Here is an 18,981-nt window from a genome sequence, read left to right as displayed (position 1 = left end):
AATCGGGTCAGTATCGGGTCGGGTCAATATCGGGTCGGGTCTGGGTCGGGTTCGGGTCACTGATAATCGGGTCGTGTCGGGTTACGGGTCGTCATCGGGTCGGGTCGGGTCGGTTTTGGGTCACAGCATTTTCGGGTTCGGGTCGGGTCGGGTTTGCTCGGGTTCGGGTCGGGTCACTCGGGTCGGGTCAGACTTGCCAGCTCTACCAGCTGCGTTAGAGAGAGTGCATAATGTGTTTCATGTATCGCAGCTGCGGAAGTATGTGAGTGACCCGTCACATGTGTTGGAGGCAGAGAGCTTAGAGCTAGATGAGTCTTTATCATATCTGGAGGTGCCTAAGCAGATTCTAGACCGAAAGGTTAGGAAGACTAGGAGTGGTGAGACAGTTTTGCTTAAGATCCTTTGGTCTAACCACGAGACTGAGGAAGCTACATGGGAGGCAGAGGATATCATGAAAGAGCGTTACCCTTTCCTTTTTGATCAGGTATGTATGGTTACGGGGACGTAACCTTGTTTCTTTTAGGGGGGTAGGAGATGATCGCGAGCAGTTTTAAGAGTTTTATACACCTTTTATAGGTAGTGTCGGTTTGTTTGTCGGGATGAGTTGGGTTAGTATCATGTTTTATGTTATGTTAAAATTTTGTTTGGCTTTTGAGTCGGGAATGTTGTGGGAGTATCTTTGTTTGGTAGTGGTTTGAACTTCGGGGACGAAGTTCCTTTTAAGGAGGGAAGACTGTAATACTCCGTATTTATATGTCTTGGGGTACTCTATCGAGTAGCCCTTACTCTGTCGAGTAAGGGTAAGTTGCGAAATAAAATAGTTTCGACTGTTGGGTACTCGATCGAGTAGGCAGGGGTACTCGATCGAGTAAGGGGTACTCGATCGAGTGTCAGGTTTTACGGGGAGTTTTCTCGGGTTTTGTTAATTATGCGATTAAGGTATTTAAACATAATCGTCATTGTTTTAAATCACTTTTACAAAACCTAAAACCTGTTTAAGAGAGAAAGCGACCAGTTCATCTTCCTAATCGCATTCTTAGCAATTCCGGAGTTCGACGGTCGGTTCTTGTCGTAATTCGTATCGTTGAGTTCCTTGCGTCAAGGGTAAGCTTTTAACATAATTTTTATAATGCTTTGTTAAGATTGGTTAAACCCTAATTTAGGGATTGGGGTTTTGTGTGTAGTATGTGATGTGTAGTCTCTATGTGTTATGTGATAGGAGGAGGATTCGTAGAAGAGGCGTTTTGATACAAAATTTGTAGATACCGTCTCGCTTGTTGTGCTTTCCGGGTAGGATTTCTACTCGCATTAGTCCCATAATGGGATATTGGTGATGTCCTGTAGTTAGTTGTTTGATATGATGATTGTACTGTGTTTGTGGTTGTGATTGCTGTTGATGGTTCTCGAGATGCGTTCTCGGCTGAGTGGGGTCACTTGCGGGAGTGACTTCACGCCCTAGTTTCGCCCTTCGTGGAACCCGCCACGGAAGGGGATGTGCACATTAATGGGACAGGGTTATCGCTCGGTATGATGAGCGGGGCTTAGGTTGAACGGCTGCGGTCCCCCATCGGCGGGGCTAGTCCAAAGTGGACGGTCGATATTGAGATGATGGGAGTTGGTGGTGTGTGTGTGTGTGACGATTCAAATTGTCTGTTTATCTTATTATTGTTATCTATATTGATTGTGTGATTAGTACTGACCCGGTGTTGTTTTGTAAACCTGCGGTGATCCATTCGGGGATGGTGAGCGGATATTGAGCAGGTATTGAGATGAGTACTTGGGATAGCCGGGATGCCACGACATGACGATAGGAGTCTTCCGCTGTAGCCTTAGTTTATTTACTTTTCAGTTAGACAGTCATTTGAGAATAATGTATCGCACTTTTAGTTGGTTTCATGGATTGTAACTATTCGTTAAACTATTTATAATAAATGTTGTTTCTTTATTGTTGTTTGATTATCATTGCCTCGGGTAACCGAGATGGTAATGTCTTCATACCTGAGTGGTCCTGGTAAGGCACTTGGAGTATGGGGGTGTTACACAAAAGACCCATTTTTAGCATGAAAAATTACTTGCATTAATAAGATGGGTAATGTTAAATACAATAAAATAACTTCTAATTTGGATATCAATTAAGGAATTAAGAACTAAATTACACATTAATCCATACAATTAATGCATATATAAAGAACTAGTGTGATGGTCGTGCGTTGCACGGATTTTAAAATAATTGTCTAAATAAATGTAAAATGCGTAAGGATGTTTTAACGTTAATGCTATTTGATTAACAATAAATATTCCTTAGTTAGTAGTTAATTAATGCTAAACTAATCGACACTTATTGGATAGCACATTTTTCCCCCTTAGATAGTAGCTTGGAGAGGTTTAATTGGTAAAAAAAAATGACAATCCATTTGTATTTTAATTCGTTTAATATTGCATGTGTTACTATAACATGTATACGACTCCTCTCTTTTTGATCTTTGAATTTAAAGTATGATAAACGACTAATATGGATGCAGTCATGCAGTATACCCTTAAGCCTTTTAGATCCTTTCCTTTTGGACATATCCTCGCCACCTCAACCATGTGTTTCATATCTTTATCATTGTCAATGTCTCTCGAAACATTTATGACAATGAGTTTAATGTGCTTTTTTTTAATCATCAAAATATTCTTGTTACTCAATTTCTTTTTAACCCTATTGTGACTGTTATATCAACTCTCGGTGCTACTTTAAATGTTTCTCCTTAGGCTTCTCTTATTCTAAAGAGTGCTCTTACCTTCACCTTACCCTTTTTTCATGGCCAACCTGAAATGATTATGTTCCACGTGGTACATTCGTAATTTCTTTTCTTGTACCTTGCCTAGTTGGGGTATACTCTCACTGTCCCACACTCCCACATAATGTTAGTCTCTCCTCTCGAGGTTTGCATGTTTCGCCTTCTTTAGCATGTGTCGCCATCATTTTAAGAGCATCATCCACATTAGGTGAGTCTGTCCCTCGTTTCGTCAGCTCGTGCTTACCTTCTACTACTTTAATTTGACCTTCATCCTAGACTATTTTAAAACCTTAATCACTCCAACTCGTCTTGATTTACTCTGATCTTTTCTTCTTAATATTTTGGTGGTTTTGGTCAACTCAGTATGAAACCCCTTGTACCCTCAGTGACTTTCTTATATTCATTTTCTTTGCTCTTCTTGGTCTATTGCCAACACTCTTAAAACTGACCTCAAACATCTGTTAATCGAATTTATTACGCCCCTCCTGATTTCTCATGGCACAAAATGAATGTAGTCGTCTGCTCTTTTTGTGTGTAGTGGTTGGATTGTCCGAGATCATTTAGAGTCCTCTTTTGAGTGTATTACTTGCCATTCAAGTTGAGCTTATGTCCCGTGCAATAACGTGGGTTGTTAAAACTTGGAGTATTTATGAAAAGGTAGTGTAAATCTAAAATTGTTTATGTTAAAATTTCCTTGAAAATGTCATTTGATAATATTTTTAAGATTTTTTTTAATTGACAAACCAAAAAGTTGAGGTTTTTCTCTGCAAGCGAATGAAAAAATCAAATTAGCTTTACAGTTTAAACACATAAACGCATGTCAACATATTTTAAACACATAAACACATGTCAACATATAAAGAAATGTACTCCCTCAATACCACACTAATGGTAACATTGAGAATCTTGGCACTATTCATGATGGTAGAGAATCTTTGATATTGTTCTTAATCTATAAGATAAATATAGTCATGTGAGATATTGTTTTAATTATCGTCATTAATGCTATAAAAATATCAAATTTTTATAATTTTTTTATAATGTGTAATTATAAATATTCACGTTGCAAAACGTGTCTCGACAAGTGTGAAAAAGTCAATGTTACCATTAGTGTGGTATGGAGGGAGTAAGTAATAAAACATTTATCTACAAACGGGGAGATAAAAATCCGTCCAAGTACTGGTCATGAAGGCCCAATTTGAATCGAAATCTAATAAAATTTTGTCAAATTAGAAGAAATCAATTCACAGTAATAAAAATGCAACAACTTGAGGTAAAGACCTCATTTGGTTTTTACAGTGTAATAAAATAATAATTATACCATATTAATGTGGGGTATGTGAAAAGATTATAAAGATAATGATTAACCTATATTTGTCTTACATCTATTTATCTTTTTTTCATACTATATGATTATTTTGAGAGATCTCATCAAAAGCATTATATTTTGTCTTACATCTTTTTAAGAAAATTAGGTTGATCCTCTAGGGTAGGACCAACCTATCTCATCCTTTCGAATGAGTGAGGTGAGTTGAAGCTACCGGCTTTCAAACCACCTCGAAAGACTTGGACATGAATGTCCTATAGAAGCCATGAAATCAGCAACTTTATTGGCTTCATGAAAGCAATGTTTAATTATCACTTTATCGAAGAAATGAAGGTCTAATTTCACATCCTTGATAATACGAGAAATTTTCCAAGAAATTTGCTAAGTAGTACGAAGTGATAAGATATGATGAGGTGGGTTGGTCATATTCTAGAGGATCAATCTAGTTTCCTTTCCTTATAAAAAAAAATATTTGGATTTGATAGCATGTCCTCCTACGTCCTAACGATAGGTCACATGTTTAATCTATCAAGAGGAGATATGACCATTTTAAAAAAAATTAGACGATAAAAACTACGCCTGACTCGATAAAAAAAATGACTTGTAACATCAATACAGCTAAGGTGGAGTGGTGGACAAAAAGCAATAGGTAAATTATACATATGATATAATACCACCAATTGTGTAGTATTTTTTTTTGAGCTCGTTCAACTGAACATTAAACTCAAAAAATGACAATATAATTTAAAAAATTAAAAATTTACATATAAGCTCATCTAAGGCCCTGTTCTTTTGGACTAAAACTTATAGGATCTCGAATCGAATCGAACTTATAAGATCTCGAATCGAATCGAATCAACTTACAGGATCCGAATCGAACTTATAGGATCTCGAACTTAATCGAACTTATAGGATCTCGAACTTAATCAACTTAAAGGATCTCGAACTAAACTTATAGGATCTCGAATCGAATCGAATCGAACTTATAGGATCTCGAATCGAACTTAAATTAAGTGAGTATAGGATCTCGAATCGAACTTATAGGATCTCGAATCGAATCGAACTTATATGATCTCGAATCGAACTTATAGGATCTCGAATCGAATCGAATCAACTTATAGGATCTGAAGTTAACTTAAATTAAGTGACTTTAAGTCCAAAAGAACATGGCCTAAATCTAAGTTTTAGTTTTGACGTCAAAACATTAACACAAAATCTCACTTTAAATGGACACTATCCGTTTGAAGTTGTAGATGAGTCAAATATGTCACCACAAGACAACAAGTGAGATGATGGGTGTTGTATTATTACGAGAGTGGTGACATATTTGACCCCTCTCTATTTTTAGACTGATATACCCGTCTAGAATAAGAGTAATTAAAAAAATTAAAATATAATTTACAAACTTTAAAAACTTCCATCATTTTTACCCATACAATTTTGGGTAATACTCCGTATTGATGAGACTTGCACTCAAACCAACGTATACCGGATTTTGCGATAGAATTAAACGGGCGGTAAGGTATTAAAGGTATTACTTTCTTGTGAAATTTTGATCTGTAATTGCCTTAATTTGATCGATTATTTATGTCCCATTGATTAAAGATCCAATCTCTTAGGGTTTCTAGTGCTAAAAAAGATTTTCCGTTTAAAAGTAATATTCATATGTGAAAAAGTAAAATCCGTTTAACGTATCTTCTGAAAATGACTTGTATGCTACGAGAGTAAAATTTTCTAATGACGGGACTCTAACATGACATTTAGACCTTCCTGATTAGATTAATTGAAAATATGATAAAATCTAGTTACTTAAATCATTAGTATTAAATTATCATCATCCATCAAGTTAATGTCCACTCTCACGTTGCTGCCGAAACAAATGAACTCGCATCCCCATTCTTCCTGCATCTCGGTCCAGATTGCCGAGTAGTCTCCGTCTTTCTTCTTCTTCTACTCCGTCTTCTTCCGATTTCACCGCTTATCTTAAAAGGCTCTCTAAGTTGCGTAGATTCTTCCGATTACAATCCACGAGATGTACCAAAGTTTGCTAGTGTGAGCGGTAAGGGCTCTTATCTTTTAAACAAGTGGTTAAAGGTTCGATTGCTGACTCTTGCAAATGAAAAAGCCAAACTTGTGAGGAATCAGCTGTCGCCTGTGGGGATACTCCTAGTCAACGCCCAAAAGAAAAAACAATCCACGAGATAGTTAAGATGAGGGTATTGTGAATATCAAGTGCCGAGTTCGAATTCTACTTCACTTTATTATAATGCGACTAAATACGCGTTTCGACATGATAGACCTAATTTTATAGTCAATAGATATGAATTTTGTCCGAGTGCGCTCAAGTAAAGGCCACCAGCCATATCCTAAATTTTATGCTCTTTGTTTAAACGTCGTTGTTTTTATACTACTGGATGTTAGATTTCTTTTTGAGTAGAGAAATCATTAAAGTGACTTCAGATAATTAAATAAAATTAATATGTGGTTTAGGTTGATGATTGATATGTCTAGTATCCAATTTATCAATTAGCTGGCACAAGGGCTCCAGTGTTGCTAAAGGTCAATCTGTTTGTTCATTTAGGAAAAACGAAATAATCTAACGTGTGATATCAAAACTCAATATATTGATCAAATTTAAATTATAAATTATTACAATACTCAGTAATATTATTGTAAGACGGTCTCATATGAGAATTTGAACTATATATGATAATATTATCTTGAGACGGTTTCATATGAGAATTCAAACTATATATGATAATATTATCGTGAGACGGTCTCATCTATTACCGTAAGTAGAGTAGAGTGTCGATATTTGATAGGCGTAAGGAAAAGAGAAAAATTATAAAAAAATGTTGACATGGGCAAAAAGAGAAGAAAATTAGCACTTTTCATATGCTTTCTTTATCAAAGTGTGCAATCAAAATCTCAACTCATAAAGCATTTGAAAGATTTAGTTAAAACTCATTAACATCCCCACAATTTAATTTGTGGCTCTAATTTCTCCTCCACTTCTTTTAATTATACTTTGCATTTACCTATATATATTCCTCAACTCTCATTTCTAAATTTTCCATTATCAACAACTTTGCTAATTCACATAATAATCACTTTAATTAAGAGAGAAAAACAAAGCAAAATAATTTGAAACATACTTTGAGAAATTCTTCTGTAAAACGGTTATATATATTTTTTCGAGCGTTGAGAAAATGTCAGACATGAAAGATTCTTGTTTCAGGCTTTTTGGAAAGAATATTCAAACTGCTAGAGTTTATACTCATGATTATGATGATAATTGTTGTAATTATGAAAGTACTAGTTCTTGTGATAACTCAAAAAATGATGAAAACAGAGCAAAATATGAGGTGTGCTTTCTCATATTCATTTTGTCATTATTATTTTCGGGGCTTTAGTTTGACATTTAGAACACGGTCTCTCAAATCCATTATACGGTCTGCTGTTGTTATTTTGCTGAAATTTGAAATGGGTATTTCTTTGTTTCCATGAATTTAATTAGTTGTTCATATGGGTAGCTTTTTCATCTTGTGTCATGAAAAAATTGACCCTTTAGTGTACATCCGACCCCTTTATAACGCAAATTTCACATGGTAGCTTTCTATTCATGATTTCTAACATTAACAAAAAAACAATACATAACCTTGTTTTAATATAACAGCTTTGTACACATATTGATCATAATTTTCTTCCAATGTTCAGAAAACTTCAAGAGACGAACGAAGGAATGGAAGCCAATCGACAGTCACTGAAGACGCGAAAACCGCCTCCAATGGCAAAGAAAACTCGTCTCAAGACTCTCATAACCAAGATATAAGTGATGTAACAAGTAGTACTAAATCAACAAATCAAAAAAATCAAAAACTTCTTAAAAAGCCTGATAAAATCCTACCTTGCCCTAGATGCAACAGCATGACTACAAAATTCTGTTATTTCAACAATTACAATGTCAACCAACCGCGACACTTCTGCAAGGACTGCCAACGGTACTGGACAGCTGGCGGTACCATGAGGAGCGTTCCCGTGGGAGCCGGTAGACGAAAGAACAAAAGCTCCAATAATTCAATGTTTTGTGAAAATGAAGTTAATTTCCAAGGGCCTTACACATGGAACCCTATGTCATTTTACTCGTCGACACCTTCCACTAGTCCAAATTGTTTTTCGTCGAGAAAAAAGTCTAGGGATGGTCCTATGCTATTTTTCGGAAATTTTGATTCAGACGTAATTGATGAGATGAAAACCGGAAATAGCAGAGTTGTGAGGGCTAAGACAACGAAAGTTGATGATCCAATTGAAGCCGCGAATAGCTCAATATGGAATACCCTTACGGTCAAGAATATTCGTCTTGATAATAATAATCCGATTACTAAAACACGGGTTTTTGGAGTACCACAACAACACGGGTCTTTGTTGTTTCAAGAAATTGCTTAATTGTAAGTGGGTGTATGTAATGGATATATGTTCATGAATCCACTATGGTATGCCACACAAGCTGCAGAAATCAGTGGAGTAAGCAATCACTGAGAGGTAGTAGAGTTGATTGAGATGTAGAGTGAGCACAAGGTGAATTTATGGTTGACGGGATTTGATCTCAGGTCATAAGTATCAGCCCTTGCCGCAGAGTTGATTGAGATATGATCAAGTTAGGGTTTGGTATATTATACATCACAAATTTACAAGTTATGTAGTATGTATAGATAATGTAGTATACGTATTCTTGTATGAGATCGTCTAATCTACTAGCTATATTATCAGATTTTAACTTGTATTTACTACTAGTAATTCATACCACTAAAATTATTGAAAAAAATGAAATATTACTCCCTCCATTTCAATCATGTGCTTACGTCTAATTAAATTACATTTCGCAAAAATGATTAGAACAGGGGAGTTTTAAATTAAGTTGTGGAAATCATCACTTTTAGGTCAGTTAAAAATTTAGCAGGCTGTAAATTAAGCAAATGGATCATCTCCATTACTTTTGTATCCATTTCCTCTCACATACATTATTATATTATATATTTCTTCCTCATTCATTTACTTTTTTAGTTCCGAAATAAATCTACAACCATCTAATTGGGTCCAGATTTAATCTGAGCCATTGTTAAATAATGGACCTCCATTTCTTTTTAAGAAATACGGAGTAGAGAGAGTCCTTACTCGTAAATTAAGGCCTTACAAGTTAAAAGTAACATGCCGAATGTTCATGTCGCTAATAAGCTATGAACATATTTTTTGGGCCAGTTCATAAAAACGGCAGGCCCAATGGCCAATTTGTGCTGAGATAGGCTCAATGGCCACCTCGAAACCATTTTTTAAAGCAACTCTAGTATAAAACCGTTCTATGACATAAGGTTGACCAAAAAGGGAATAGCTCATCAAAGTTAACATTTAATTTTCAGTAACTCTCTTATAGGTCCGTTTTATAGCATAAAACTACCCCAAAAGTACTAAGCTCAATATTAACATGTAAGTATATTCATATTTTAATTTTATTTTTATAACCTGGATATATTATCAAAAAAAATTATATTATCAAAAATCAAAATAAACTAGTTTTTAAAAAGTATATTAACTAATTTATAAGTATATTAACTAATTTTGTTGGGCTTTATATTATTGGCTACTCTTATGTATAAAATGGTCCTATAAAACAATTTTTTTTTATTTTTTTTTTATATTTTAATTTTATTTTGATAATTCGATATCTTGTGATGAAAACTGACGTAATTTAAATATGCATGTTTTCAAAATAATTTTTTAGGTAATTAAAAGAAAAGATTTTTTTCAAGTATATTAAATAATTTTCTTGGGCTTTGGGTTATTGGAATAGTTTTATGTATAAAATGATCCCGTTAACAATTTGTGTTTTTTAGAGGTATTATATACCAATTAATAAGGTCTTAAACGAGTGATTAAAATCAAGTTACTTATGGAGTACTCCGTAGTTAGTAATGAATTGCATTACTTTATACTAGGTTTAAACCCGTGAAAATTTAGGGGTTTGCTATAAAAAATTCACAATTAGCAATTATATGTAACTATGTAAAACATACAAATAACTAAAAAACATAATTCATTGCTTTGTGATGAAGATAAGTCAGGTTTAAATATGTTTGTAACCGATATAAAATTTGATATTTTGTAAATTTATCATTATTTTAACTTATTTGATTAATTTTTAGTAATTATATTCTATTTGAACGTTAGGAGTAATCATTGCATATAATAGCACCAATTTTATTTTTGATCAAATACTTTATACTAAATATTTTATAAAAAAAATTAAGTCTCTGTATATTATTATATATTCAAGATTGATAAAATTAGTTATATAGATGTATTGTGTCATACTGCTATTAACACCTTTAAAACATTTATATGTTCATTCAAAATGAATGATTTCTATTTTCCACTAATTACTCTAGTTGATAAGTTCAGCCCACTTTATCTTGTATGTGCTTTCGGAAATGATTACACCCGTGTAATTTGGAAAAAAAGTACTTGAAAAATGATTTTCAAAAAAGCTCCTATAAAATTTATATTTGGATTGCTATTATAGTTGTTCATAAGTTAACTATAAAATCAACTAAAATATTTTTAAAGAAGATAGGGAATACATTATATTTTATTTTAAATTCATTTTTATTATAGGGTTATAGGAAGCTTTAAATTTGTTGCCATATTTGTGTTTTGAACTTAGTTGTTTCATTAATTGACATGTCATCTTGAGATCAAATTTTGTGATGCTCAGCGGCTTTGGCTTTTGCATTAGATAAATATATGATATGATGATTCCGTATTACTTAAAGTGAACTTCTTATGATTGATAAAGGTCGCTTATAAAACTCTGTGAATAGTATATGTGTGTCGGTTTCTAATTTGACTTTTATATTTTGACTTACTGAGTTAAGTCATATCGATAAAAAGATTGGTTAACTTGGTATGTATATCATGATACCCAGAAGTTTACCCACACATATCTAAATACAATGATGTTTATTACGAAGTTATCAGTCACCACTTTACCACCCTAAGATAAAAAGGACAATTTTCTGGTCAATGCGACATTAAGTAGGTGAATTTTACAAACCGCAATAATAATTCATGAGATGAAACGATTTTACTTGTGTGAAGTAAAGAAGTTCTGAAGGAGACTGCAAGTCGTACGTAATTTAAACAACAAACAGACATGAATTATGTTATATGTAGTGAAGTCTAAGTAATGAGGGAAACACCATTTCCAGACATTTGCTAAGCATTGCCTTCAATTTTGGCTTGTACGAATCAAGCCTCTCCATTCAAGTTGGGTATTAGTTTTGTTAAAGGACTGCAGTACTTAAAAGTAGGGCAGACTAGCAGAGTACAGATCGGGTATCCGATCCAAAGTGCTAGTTCGGATCGGATATCCATATTAAAAATCCTGAAATTAGATATCCAATATCCAAACCAAATGTTTCGGATATCCAATGTTCGGGTATCCAAAATAATCGGATCGGATGCGGATATCCATCGGATATCCATACTTTTGAATTTACTTTAAAATTAAGTTTGAAACACGATTATATTCATAGTCTTACATGATGATTTTCTTTAATAATCTTATTCCAATGTTCTCGACATAAAATTTAAGTTCCACTTAGTTATTTCTCTAATATTTTAAACATTAATTAAATTGTTGTATCAAATAAAATTTTATTTTCTCGAAATTATACTAGAAAAATATAGTTTCGGATCGGATCGGATATCCAAATGTTTTAATTCTAATATCCATATCCAAACCAAAACCAAAGATTTCGGATCAGATATCCAAACCAAACTTAACTTTCGGATCGGATATCCAAAAATTCGGATCGGATTCGGATCGGATATCGGATCAGTTTGGATAATCGGATTTTTTGCTCAACCCTACTTAAAAGTAGCTATGCAATTACGATATACTTGTATAAACCTGCCTTACACAAGCATTTGAATATCGAGCTGGATTTTAAAAAGATGTCATAGAAAGAAATTAAATACTCCCTTCGTTCCGGTTATTTGTTGTCCTTTGATTTTGGCACAAAGACCAAGAAAAGGGGAGGTGGTCAATTACTAAATGACAAGTGGAATAAATTGAGTGTGAATTATCAAATTACTCATCAAATTCATTCTTAAAATAGAAAGGACAACAAATGAATGAGACATCCCAATATGGAAAAGGACAACAAATGACCGGGACAGAGGGAGTAAGTGATAAACGAGATAAACGAAATTTATATAGAAATCGTGATAACTAGACGCGTCTATCTCATGTCATGACTCCATGTATTATATGGTATTCACATACAATAAACTATGTGTACATTCGACCTTCTTATTGATTAAGTCGTTTTGCACTAATATTTTGTGAAACGTACCAGCAAATAATTCCATTTTACAAACTTTTTATATAAAATGACATCTCCTATCTACTAAGAGAATAAGGATTCTCAAAAAATTTCCCTCCAAATGTTCTAACTTAAATATGGAAACAAGGTTAGATTTTCTTTAATAAACCTAATCTTTCATTTTAAAAATAATCTTTCATCATTAAACTTTAAAATATAATTTTTTAACTAAAATAAATTAAAATTAGTATAAAACTATAAATTATACATAACCATAAATGTTATTATTAATTTTGTGACAAAAAAATTTATTACAAGAATATAAGAAAATTTATAAAATAAAATCATTATATTAATTTTTTTTTTTGAATACACACATTCCCCTACCACAAAGATATTAAGAAATCTCAAAATTTTCCCGCCTAAGTGACATACTACTTTATACTCCCTCCTATTCTTCTTTTTCTTCCCCTTTGGATGGGGCACAATATTTAAGGAAGAGAATAAAATATGAATTGTGAATTGGGTGGGGTTTGGTGATAGGAGAGAGGAATGAATAAAATAAGGAATTGTGAGTTGGGTGGGGTTTGGTGATAGGAGAGAGAAATGAATAATTATGAATTAAATAAGGAATTGTGAGTTGGGTGTAGGGATGGCAGTGGGCCGGGGACCCGACCCAGACCCCGAGGGTCGGACCCTAATGGGTCGGGTATGGGTCTCATTTTTTCAGACCCAATGGGTATGGGTCGGGTATGGGTCTTAAGAAAATATTTCGGGTCCGGGTCCGGGTCTAAGTTATGAGACCCATACCCGACCCTTAGACCCTTTATTAAAGAAAAAAAAATCAAAATTACAACTTTTCTCAATTCATACTTTGTGATCGTAGAAACCCAACTAAAGTCTCTTTCTCTTCCCTCATCCCATAAAGTGATAAAACCCGACCAAACTCTTCTGACAATACCACCACTCCACCACTGACACAAGAAAACCACCACTACAACACTGATACGCGACTGGCAACCACCTCTCTAATAGCCGGCGACCGACAACCGCCATTAACGGCAGATTAATAAACTCATAATGTTAAAGTAGTATGATTTTTTTTTTTTAATATTATAGACCACATAGCTGTTAATCTTGTTACTAAAGTAGCTGAAACTCGGACCCGCGGGTAGACCCAGACCCTACCCTTACCCATAGGGTCCGAGTATGGGTCCTCAAATTTTAGACCCTTGCGGGTCTGGGTCGGGTACGGGTCCAAAGGGAAAATCTCGGGTCGGGTCCGGGTCTAGGCGGACCCTACCCAGACCCTACCCATTGCCATCCCTAGTTGGGTGGGGTTTGGTGATAGGAGAGAAGAATGAATAAAATAAGATTAAAAGTTTCTAAAAAAGGAAAGGGGAAGAAAACCTGAATAATCCGTTTTAGGAAATAGGGAAGAAAATAGAGAATAGGAGGGAGTAATATTTACATCCTAATTAATTGGTCCCACTGTTTATATTTACTATTGCACAATATTTATCTCCTAATTAATTCTGTACCAAATATTGACGATAATTATGGTTATAATATTTTCAAAAATCATAGTTTAACTTTCAAATAAACAAGGCAAATTACCTAGCTACCCTCTTAAAAATCTCCTAATTAATTCTGTACCAAATATTGACGATAATTATGGTTATAATATTTTCAAAAATCATAGTTTAACTTTCAAATAAACAAGGCAAATTACCTAGCTACCCTCTTAAAAATAATACTCCGTATTAAATACCATTAGTTTAACTGTTAAATTCTATAACATCTTTATCTAAAAAACCGCGCTTCTGCGCGGGATTCACACTAGTTATATATAAATAGATGAATAATACTTCTTATTTAGGGCTGAAAAATGAAATAAGTAACTCATGAGGCGATCCCTGGCACGGTAAAAAACAACACGCCATGGACCGTGCCTGAGCCACCATTTCCATTTCACCGGCACACCCGCACGACACAAAATCCACCTTTCGTGCTCGGGCCGTGTCATTTTTCACCTCTAACACGGCCCACTCCCATCTCTACCGTATGTGGGGTAAACGTGTGGTCGTGTGCATCATTATAAACACATGAGGACAACCTAAAATTCAGCAAATTGGCAATACACAGTAAAGAAACAAAACATCAAAACATGTACGAAACTTATTTTTCACAAGTTCTCATTATAGACGACATTATCCGTCTATACGTATAGACGGATACCACTTCCCCTCACAAAATACCCATTTGTTATAAAGTGAGAAGTACATGGGGGGTGCCCCACCTTGTCCCCCTACCCATTTTATTAGAAGTCTTTACCCGTCTGTTCGCCCCACCCGTCTATACCAAGACCTATTGCTTATTTTTTCACCACAATAGTATATGTACGTTGATATCACAGAATTCAGGGAATTGTTTGGCAGTTTATGTTTGGCTCTTTTTTTGGGTTTAATTTGTTCTTCAAACCCTAAATTGGGCCTGTTCATCATAAATGGGCTTTTAATACCTTACTGTTACATTGGCCCATTCTTCACATGACAATATTAACTCTTCTACACTAGTCAAAATCATACTAACTCTTTCTTTGTGATTGTAACCATGAAATTGATGGATATACTGTTAAAATAGTAGTTTTGAACATTGAAATTGATAGTTACCATCAATGTGCAAACCTACTAATCACACAATTCCTTCTAAATATATACTCCGAGAAATTAATAAATGAGATACTTGGTTGTAGACCTAGCTAAAAGCACGGGTCAGCCCTATGTTGTCCGCCCGTGCTTTTTAGGTCATCCTTCTGAAGGTCTGCTAGACCAGCCACCAGCTCAGCCCAACCTGCCCATGAAACTGGCACGTGTTTGGGTTCCTTATAAGAGACCCGCCCTGTCCAAACCCTTTAGGAAAAACTTATCGGACAGGGTTAGTGCCAAGCATATGAGACGGTCCGACCCTACCCATGAGGCCATAACACAGGCTGATTTAGGGCTTTTGTCCCTGAACCGACCCGTGACCAGGTCTACTTAATTGCGACATTATAAAAAATTTCATGTTTCATGGATTAGTGACTTAGTGTCCCATTTTCTAAAAACTTTTTAAAATTTGTTAGTCCCATGCATCCTGAAGATTGGGAAGAAGCAATTATAACACTTCAAATCAATAAACTCTACTTTTCCAACACATGAGGCATGATTATAACTTAACAGAAAACCACATTTGGGACCATTAGTTCTTGTTATAAACAGCTTCCAACAACATGTGTAAAACAAGAAAACATTGACAAGGATCTTAATGAGTATGACTGACTCCTTAGAGAAGAAAAAACATTACAAAAATTAAAATAAAATGGAAAACATACATGAAAATGAAAGAATGACAGGGATGGAAAGATGTTAATGTAAGATGCTATGATGATGAATTATGAACTGTCCTTTTTAACTGGTCCAAGGAATCATTTCCTTTTTTTAACCATTAATAGTTTCTAAAATAGTACTCCTATTGAATTCACCATATTATCCCCTAAATTGTTTATAGCATCATTGTCATCAACTGGTTTGGTGTTCGATCCCTGCCTATGGAAATTGAGCACATGCGAGTATGTGACCAGGGCCTTACTCATTGTTGTCAATGGTAGACACCCTTGTTTACGCCAGTAATAAAGAAAAATCAGTTGGTACTGAATTTGATACCACCACTAGTTTTATACCCGTGCAAATTGCACGGGATTGTTATTTAGGTGGTTGTAAAAAAACGTGTTAATAGTGGTTGCTCTTTAAATGAAGTATGTATCCAAAATATCTAAAATATAGCAATAATAAAGTTGTATCTATCGAGAGTATATATATTAATATAACAATAAGTCAATAACTCCACGAAAATACCAAAGCATAACAATAAGCTGTTACGGTGTAAAATCATAAGTAAATTGTACTATAATTTCTCGAAAACTTCTTTACAAACTACGTTATTTGTTCTAGTGGACACGCATTTATCATTATCGCAAATCAGAATCCTCAGTCCTTTTTTGCTTGTGACTCATGAAATAGCCACAAACTTGTAAAGGTGAATTGGTCCGAATAGTAACATACCCGTCAAATTGTTAAACCCTTTTTCATTTAGTGCACGTTTGTAGAACCCGTGTAAGTTTAAAATAATTTTAACCCAATTTTCATTTAGTTTGTTAATTAGTAAAATAGGACAAAATTAAAATCGTCACTCGTGCACATTTTAAAACGCTCGTAATATTATTAAAATATAAGACACACTATCAATAACGTTATTTCTAACTAACAAACAAAAATTGGTCTTTAAAAGAAACCAACTTTAAACCACCACGTACGGCCATATAAAATAATCTGATATAATTACTCTAATAATCCCATGTAATTGCACAACCTAAGGCCATATAAATTAATTCTAACATGAAAGGATATATTTTTTTCCACCTTGTGTAGCGACACACCATAAAAACTTTTATAATTAATTGTCAAAGTTAACGCATTTTTAATGAGACAATATTCCTTTTCAACGAAATACATGTGTTGATAATAATTCTTTTAAAGCTCATAAATCATACTTCTATCAAACTTAACTCAAAATACTATTACCGTTTAAAAATATGCTTCGTTAATCAAGTACTTCGTATGAAGATAGAGTTTCACCTCTTTAATTGTTGATTTTAGCATCTCTAACAAAAAACTCATTAGTTTAACTGCAAAACTATTAACCTTGTAGTACATAGATAGTGTGCTTTGGTAGTTAAACTGGTGATTTTTTATACATCATTAATGGTTGATTTTAGCGTATATCTTGTGCACTACATAGAAATCAACGTAATATATTTATATAGATATTAGGTAAATTTATCATCGTAGTACATACTAATTTACGTAAAATAATTATCGATGTAGTATATATTAATAAATTTGTACAATACAATTATTAAAATAATTGTCAACGTAGTACGTGTTTAGTAGAGGAGAATGAGTATGTGAAATTAGAGAGAATAGATCAGAGAGAAATAAAAGAGAGAAAATGGGAGGAGAAATGAGAGGGGTATAATTATCAATAATGTACTGCGATGAGTAAAATGTGTACTGCGAAAATCAGCACCCTAATTTTATCATGTCATAATTGCGATTATAACTTTGAATTATAAATTCATTACCAATAAAGAGATTCATTATCATTATAGGCATAATAAAGATATCGTGATTTTTTAACTACACATTTCGCATCCAAATTATATTCCTCCATACTTGTCATTTATCAAATGAAAATATGAAAAAAATAAATAAAATATTATCACATTGTTATAATTTACAATATATTTGGGAAATTTCTTTGGGCCAACCTTATTTAGTCTATCACATACGCGTTTATCACTATATTAAATAACATATTATCAACTATCATACCGTCAAACTATTTAACCCATGCAAAATTACGCGGTACTACGTTATAATCAAATTTGTGTAAAGGAGTTTTATTAAAATTTCGGATTTCCAATGAGCCTATGAAGATATTATCTTGTCTAGACCTATTAAAAATTGCCTTGACCTGTTTATCTTAGGCCAAGGCAAATAAATCATAACTTGCGACCTTATTAATCTCTTAATTTAGGGTCAAAATTTAAACCTGACACAATTAGTCTGATAGGCAAAGATAAGTTTATTTTATAGAAAGAAAATTAATTAATGATTCAATTAATAAGGTGTTGAATTAAGTTCTATAAGCCATATATTTTCAAAAACGTATATGTATATCTAAAATGAGTACATATACTAATAATTTCGTGATTGATATTGTGGAGTATTTTTGACCTCAGTCTATGTCTTGTAAATTTTGAGCCCGTCACTCTCAAGTAATTTATCTAATATACATGGTTTGCGAGCTATCATATATACCCGTGAGTTTACCCTAGCGTCACAGGGTCCCTTAGTCATCAAAAAAATTGCAAAATAATATTTAGATAGAGAGAGTATACTTTTAAAATTTTAATTTATCCAATAAAATTTTAGTTATAATAATAATAAAAAAATATAAATACAGGATGGATTTTTGAACTTTTTAGGCGACAGATATGTACGGTGATGATATTAAAAATAGACTGCTTAAAAACATGTCCAATAATAAACATGGGTCATTAACCCATTAGTTTAAATACATGACCAACCATTAAAATTAATTAAAATCCCTACTTTGCTCACGTTTCCTCATTCATTAAGCAGTCAATCTTCTTCTTCAACCCTCGGGATTTAACCCTGACCTACACCGGAGTAAATTCCCTTCTCATTTCACTCCGTCTCACCTACGCAGTAGACTATTTCCATTTCAAGATCATCGGAACACCGGCTAAACACTATATTTCTCAATCCCCTTTTCTTTTGATCCTTCATAAATTTTTCCCATATTTTTTCGATTTCGATAAATTTTTTATTTATAGTCTTTTATGGCTATATTATTCGGGTTCGGT

General features: G+C 33.7%; 1 protein-coding gene across 1 annotated transcript; it reads left to right on the top strand.

Annotated features, from left to right (window-relative positions):
• Positions 1 to 7,221: 7,221 nt before the first annotated feature.
• Positions 7,222 to 8,859, top strand: LOC141632248 (cyclic dof factor 1-like). Its single transcript, XM_074444812.1, has 2 exons — positions 7,222 to 7,475; positions 7,828 to 8,859. Exons 1-2 carry the CDS (start codon positions 7,320 to 7,322, stop codon positions 8,554 to 8,556), a joined length of 885 nt encoding a protein of 294 aa, XP_074300913.1. The 5' UTR covers positions 7,222 to 7,319; the 3' UTR covers positions 8,557 to 8,859.
• The last annotated feature ends 10,122 nt before the right edge of the window (positions 8,860 to 18,981 follow it).

This window comes from Silene latifolia, chromosome 2 (genome assembly GCF_048544455.1).
Source record: "Silene latifolia isolate original U9 population chromosome 2, ASM4854445v1, whole genome shotgun sequence".
NCBI lineage: Eukaryota > Viridiplantae > Streptophyta > Magnoliopsida > Caryophyllales > Caryophyllaceae > Silene > Silene latifolia.
This window is presented reverse-complemented; position numbering and strand designations above follow the sequence as displayed.